The 6,549-nt window shown below is 35.9% G+C and overlaps 2 protein-coding genes across 3 annotated transcripts in view; one reads left to right on the top strand and one right to left on the bottom strand.

The window, feature by feature from the left end:
- Nucleotides 1–7: 7 nt before the first annotated feature.
- On the top strand, nt 8–1,635 carry LOC106110595. Its single transcript, XM_013292476.1, has 4 exons — nt 8–160; nt 406–592; nt 987–1,124; nt 1,554–1,635. Exons 1-4 carry the CDS (start codon nt 99–101, stop codon nt 1,626–1,628), a joined length of 462 nt encoding a protein of 153 aa, XP_013147930.1. The 5' UTR covers nt 8–98; the 3' UTR covers nt 1,629–1,635.
- Nucleotides 1,636–4,506: 2,871 nt separating this feature from the next.
- LOC106110565 (protein Wnt-4-like) overlaps nt 4,507–6,549 on the bottom strand; it is a 69,664-nt gene continuing 67,621 nt past the window's right edge. Inside the window, exons 6-8 of one of the 2 annotated variants that reach the window (XM_013292432.1) lie at nt 6,387–6,545; nt 5,769–5,896; nt 4,507–5,318 (exon numbers count right to left, since the gene is read on the bottom strand). In XM_013292432.1, the coding sequence (XP_013147886.1) occupies nt 5,117–5,318; nt 5,769–5,896; nt 6,387–6,545 (489 nt within the window). In that variant the 3' untranslated portion in view covers nt 4,507–5,116. The remainder of the gene's footprint in view (nt 5,319–5,768; nt 5,897–6,386; nt 6,546–6,549) is intronic. The other variant, XM_013292433.1, reaches the window with a different exon arrangement.

The following is a 6,549-nucleotide window of genomic DNA, read 5'->3' as shown; positions in this document are numbered from 1 at the left end:
CCGGCAAGTGGCCATACACATTGGACTACGCGTCTACACAAGACTGCGTCATTCCTCCTTGCCCGACTGCGTCAGTTCCCGGAGTTTGGGTGCTCCCGATGATAAGTTGGACCGATCTCAATGGATTCCCTTGTTCCATGGTCGATGCTTGTGTATTTGTGTAAGTAGAAAATCTATAAATTCAATTAGCAATAACACGTATTCCTTAATTGAGATCTCGCATATTGCTTACTATATTTAAGATACAAAATTCAATCTTTAATCAAAGGAAATCAAAAAACCATTGTAACTACTCTTCAATTTGTATATTAGTTTAAGAGTACAATGGTTGTTAATAAATCGTGATTATTTGTTTAGTCCTCAAATTTCCTCTTAAATATCTACATGAATATTCTCATCTTCTAGGCCTCCTCATCATGATGAAGATGCGTGGTTTAAGTTCATCCTCACTAACTTCGAGAGGCATTACCTCGGTAACCGAGCTCCTTTCGGCTTCTATGTCCACGAATGGTACATCTCTGCCTACCCCGGCGTCAAGAGAGCGTTGATCCGATTCTTAGATCTAATCAACAGCCTAAACGATACGTTCATGGTAAGCAATTTTTCATTATTGTCGATGTCACGAATCAAAAAGGTCCCTATTTGTGATTTGAACAGAATAAACAAACTGCATATTAAACGAATTCATTCACAAATTAATGATTGTTATATTTTGTAGAGCCTTGTGATTTATAAGGCTTGCTACATAGCTTACGGAGTACAGATAAATCCGGAAGTTTTCTGGAGACTTAATATGACTTGAGCACTTATTGGACAGACACTTCGTTAACACTAATAGTAGCCAAGGAACGCTAGTTGAAATTTAATTTCAACCAATCACAACAAAGCGCTAAACGTTACTGTGTGATTAAATTCATGTTCGATCTGAATATAATATTTTAAAGAAAAAAGAAAACTTGCTATATTGGTGTATCTTTGTATTTCAGGTTAGCGCTGGTGAAGTTATCGACTGGGTTGAGAATCCAGTGCCGGTAAACGAATACGTGAAGAAGGAATGCAAGAGTTTCACGCCTACGAATTGTCGCGCCGCCAGCTGCGGACCTCTCACCTCAACACATACTGAGGTATAATCCAAAAGTATTTTAGCAATGTATTATTTTTTATAAATAAACTAGCGTCTGATAAGAACGCTTCCAGTCAAAACTAACTCACAACTGTTTAATCTCGCTTTGATTCCGATGAGTCTATTTGAAGGTGCAAATTGAGCAACTAAACAGTTTAATTGACTGCAAAACAATCGACAATCACACAACTGTTGTGCGATAGTTTAGTAAAAGAAGTGTGCCCGCGCTTGTAGCATTAGGTAAACTTCTTGAATAATACATTAGTAATTACAAGCTTACAATTAGCTAATAATTTTTGCAGTCATCATTGCATTGGTGTAAAAAGTTTAGCTGATGCCATGACTGTACCATAATATCGTCATCTCTTTTACTCTCTCTAAAAATATAGAGATAGCAATACGTTTTTATTATGTTTTTGTTTTGTTTTAGATGAGTTACTGGATGCAGATTTGCAACACATGCCCGAGAGTCTACCCCTGGCTAGGAAATCCTCTTGGAGAATAATTTATTACTACATTAATTAAATTATAGAAATATATAAAGATTATTTTGTCTTATTTCTTTCTACTACATTTTTTAAATCTTACTAATATTATAAATGCGAAAGTTTAGATGGATGGATGTTTGTTAGAGTTTATAGCCTAAACAGCTGAAAGGATGTCGATGAAATTTGGCATAGACGTAGGGGATAGTCTGGAAAAACACATGGGCTCCACAATTTTGTTTTTTTAGTCCCACGCGGACGGAGTCGCGGACGAAAGTTAGTTACAAATAAATCACGCTTAATAATAAATTAGCGCTTGACCACAATCCCACTTAGAATTAAGTTAACGTATATTATATTATATTAAGTTAAAGTCGAAGTAGGTCATAGTTTCCTTGGGGAAGAGAAGGCGGCAATATGCCGCCGCCCTCGCCTCTTCCTGTCCTTCTCGTCTACAGCGACAGGGCGGTAGATTCAGGGGAATCTGCCGCCTTAGGCCTAGGAATGAATTTCCCCCACTTGAGGGTGCTGCCAGTGGCAGCAGACGCAGGCCGGGGTCGCGGACGTAATCGCAAGCGTGCCCTTAAACCCCGATTTAAGGCGTTGGAGGAACCGAGGGGTTTAGTGGGTATGCTCCCCATTTTGGGGGGAGAGTCCCGCATAACTACTGCGTCTCCCGGAGCGCGGAGTATGCAAAGATACATTCCCCTCGGGTAAAAAAAAGGTCATAGTTTATGTAGTAAATATCGCATTAAGAGCAATAAAACATTTAATTCTTTCTAACACATGTTTATTCATTGTACATAGAATAGTAACTATTTCATATTCAAAGAAGATTACCCTAAAAGTCTTCTTTGACTCTAACGTTATGCAGAAATTACATGACATTATTTTTAAAATTACCAGATTTTTATCGTTCACAATATACAGGATGTCCTAATGTGCTGTACATAAAGTAAAGTATAATGAGGTTTCTATCACACAAGGTATCACCCTATGTGATTTATAATTTTACTTCTCAGAAAACTTAACATTTTCAGAGATATCTACATTAAAGTTGTTCTGGGCACGAAGTCATTAAAAATTGCATAAAATTGACTTTTAAATTAAACCAAAAATATAATTTGATAAATAAATTTGATTTGATTTGATAAATAAGAAAGATTCTTATTTTTGTATGTATTGTAATAACTCAAAAATTACTAGGCCGATTTTAATATAATTCTTTCACCGTTAGAAAGCTAATTTATCTGTGAGTAACCTAGACAATACTTATTATTTTTTAAATTTCACGCGGGCAAAGTAACGAGCAACAGGTAGTATTGACATAAAATGACATCTTCGATAATACACGCAATTTCGGACATCCTGTGTAAGACCAGATTTTTTTATCCCAAAACGTTTGAGTCAAAGTATTGCAATTTCTTATCCACTATTACAAACAATTGAATTCCAATTAATTTGGCAATTGAAAAAATTTAAACATGGCAAGATTTTTGAGGCCTAAAAGATTAATGCACATTAATGGACACTAAGGGTCTTAGCGTAGATTAACTTTCGCACTTAAAGTCATAAAGTATCGAAAACTTCTCTACGAAGACCCGTAGTAACCAATTTATGACTATAAGTACGCAAGATACAAGTCACCGTTAACAGTCTGTGTGTGCAGCATATTAAATAATATTTACAGACTTATTCTATAGATTTGGAAAATTTTAGAGCGGGCACACCTTTGACTAAACTATCGCACCACTGTTTGGTCTGTTCGAATTCTATGCTTATATGGAAGCACATATTACTCAATTTTTGAATTTTGAAACAGTTGAATTGGCTGCGAAACAATCGACAATCGCACAACTGTTGTGCGATAGTTTAGTCAAAGTGTGCGACCGCTCTTATTGACAAACTACAATTTATCATTGGGTAAGATATTGTTATAATATGGGTAAAATCTATCACAATCTAATACAATAAGTTACTAATGTAAGCATTTATGTAATACATATGTACAAAATATATCAAAATACAAAACAATTTTTAAATTAAAGAAGCATTTAGTAACATCATGTACACTTTTGTGTACACCATGTAAAAGTGTACATTACACAAGTACACTTACTTGTAGACCGTGTACAAGTGTACATTACACAAGTACACTTGTATACTTGTAGACCGTTTACAAGTGTACATTACACAAGTACACTTGTATACTTGTACACCGTGTACAAGTGTACATTACACAAGTACACTTGTATACTTGTTTACCATGTACAAGTGTACATTACACAAGTACACTTGTACACCGTGTACAAGTGTACATTACACAAGTACAATTGTATACTTGTTCACCGTGTACAAGTGTACATTACACAAGTACACTTGTATACTTGTTCACCGTGTACAAGTGTACATTACACAAGTACACTTGTATACTTGTTCACCGTGTACAAGTGTACTTGTGAAATGTACACTTGTATACTTGTTCACCGTGTACAAGTATACATTACACAAGTACACTTGTATACTTGTACACCGTGTACAAGTGTAAATTACACAAGTACACTTGTATACTTGTACACCGTGTACAACTATACATTACACATGTACACTTATATACAAGTACACAGAGTACAAGTGTACATTACATACATAGAAAACAATCGAAACAATATCGCTTCTGAGGTAGAATAAAATAAATTCTATTAAGTACAAAACCAAGATAATATTTACAACTGGCAAAAAAGCATTTCTATTGTTCGATATCGTAAAATTCAAAATTTTGAGTGAAATTTTTTAAAAATAAATTTCATCACTTAAATCTAATATTAACAAAACTATTTAATATTTACAGCTTTGTACACGGTAAATTATAATAAGTTAATATAATACTGTAAATAATTTTAAAGCTTAACATCAGAAAAATATTAAAAAGAAATTGGTTCGTATAATTTAAAAATAATCAGTCCATTTGCTGCGATAAGTGCCGATAAGGAGGTAACGATCGCCACTAAATTACTAAAAACATCAAGTATTCCTTTTAATTACAATAAAAACTCCAAAATTAAGTTGTCAAAGATAATAAAGCTGACATTTTTGGGATTTAAACACTTATTAATATGATGGTAATTCATAGAAAACAACCAAAGCAAATAATGGTAAGAATTGTTTACTTCAATAAATATTAGATAGAGGCATGGACTTTTAGAAAATGTCAGAAGATCCATATAATATTGATATCCGAGAGATCTAAGAAGAAACTGACTAACAATTAAAGCCATAAACGTCTAGGAGTTTTTCTAAAGTTCGAATATGACATACTACGTAGCCTCAAATATTTGATCAAATTTACACAACACGCAAGTACATGTACACAAGATTAATAAAAGTTTGGTAGAGAAAATTAAATAAAGCTTCCTAACGCATAAGTCTTGATTTATCGAGATTCAGGTGTACCACGGAACTGGTATACGACTCTAGTGAGACAACATCATCCATCGCGTGTTATGTTCTAGTTGCAGACGTGATGGTCTCGTTTGTAGCGACAAACCTCGCAATGTACTCGACAGCACCACACGAAGCGGCAGCGGCACTTCTCCTCGTGGTCGCGGACTCGCGTCTGGTAGCCGCGGCCGCAGCACAGCAGCCGGCAGCCGTCCAGCCCCGCAGACGTCCTGTTGCACGTGCGCCCGCGCGTGCCCAAGATACCCAGTCTGCGAAAATAGCCTAATGGATTGTGGAACGGACTACCGATCTTAAGGTCGAGGGTTGGAATCCCACTATTCGACTATTGTGAACCATATTCTACCACAAGCCTAGAGCTCAGTTGAAATTGTTAAAGGAATTATTATAAAATTAACAAAAAGTCTACTAATACTTTAACATAAAAAAAAACAATTAGGCCCAACTTTAGTCCCTTTCCTTCCCACCTTTTTTCTTTTATGAAAAGGATAGATAAAATTACACAAACATTTTTCCCCACTTTTTGGGAGGTCTATCAATACACCTTTGCTTGGATTTTGTAATTTCTCATTGCTAGATATAAAGCTACTTGACTCTTTTATTACTCTCACGTTAAGATAACATTAATAGATTCCATTTCAGTAATTGAAAAAGACTAAGTATGTAGAATTAAAACTTCACAGATAATATGCCGTACTTACTCATCGTTAGGTTCGCAGTAATCAGGAGATTCCTCAAGATAGACCAGATCAGTTTTGTTCGGTTTCTTCATATCCGCGTGCAGCGGTCTCAGCTTCCGAACGTTCTTACCGCGCTTTCGCTCTACCACCTTCAATTGAAATTAAATATCATCATAACCTATTTACTATTATGTTCCAATGATTACTTTAATATGTCTAAATTTAGTACTTCTGTCTCTAATATATTCATTTTTTATCATAAATAAACTAGCGCTTGACCACGATTCCACCTAAGGTGACGATGGGGTCGAATCATTATTTCATCTATCATGCAGACTAAATTCATTTCTTACTTTGATGAAAACTTTAGTTTCTTCTACTGCTTCTAAAGGAACATTATTTAAGTGTACAGACGTATTTACAAACCTTCCAGTAATTCGTGTCTACTATGAAAGTTTATAAGGAGATTAACTACCCTTCTAAATCATTAAGCAGCCAAGATTTTTTTATTATAATCATTCTACGATAAGATAGTCAATTGTCTTAGAAGACTCTGGACTGGAAGCAAAGTCGTAAAGATTTCCACTAAATCAATAAGTGCAGTTTCTAGCTCAAATAAAACTCCCTGTATCCACGTACTGTAGAAATAACCTTGACATGTGATGCGCCCTCGTATCGCGTGGCCAGCGCGTCGCCGACAGCGCGCAGCTGCGGCAGCCGCCGCCAACACACGCGCACAGAACACGAGCCTGACATGCCGTGGCACTTGCACACGCGCTGCATGCGGCTACGCACCGCCTGG

The sequence above is a fragment of the Papilio polytes genome, unplaced genomic scaffold (genome assembly GCF_000836215.1).
Source record: "Papilio polytes unplaced genomic scaffold, Ppol_1.0 DF824225.1, whole genome shotgun sequence".
NCBI lineage: Eukaryota > Metazoa > Arthropoda > Insecta > Lepidoptera > Papilionidae > Papilio > Papilio polytes.
This window is presented reverse-complemented; position numbering and strand designations above follow the sequence as displayed.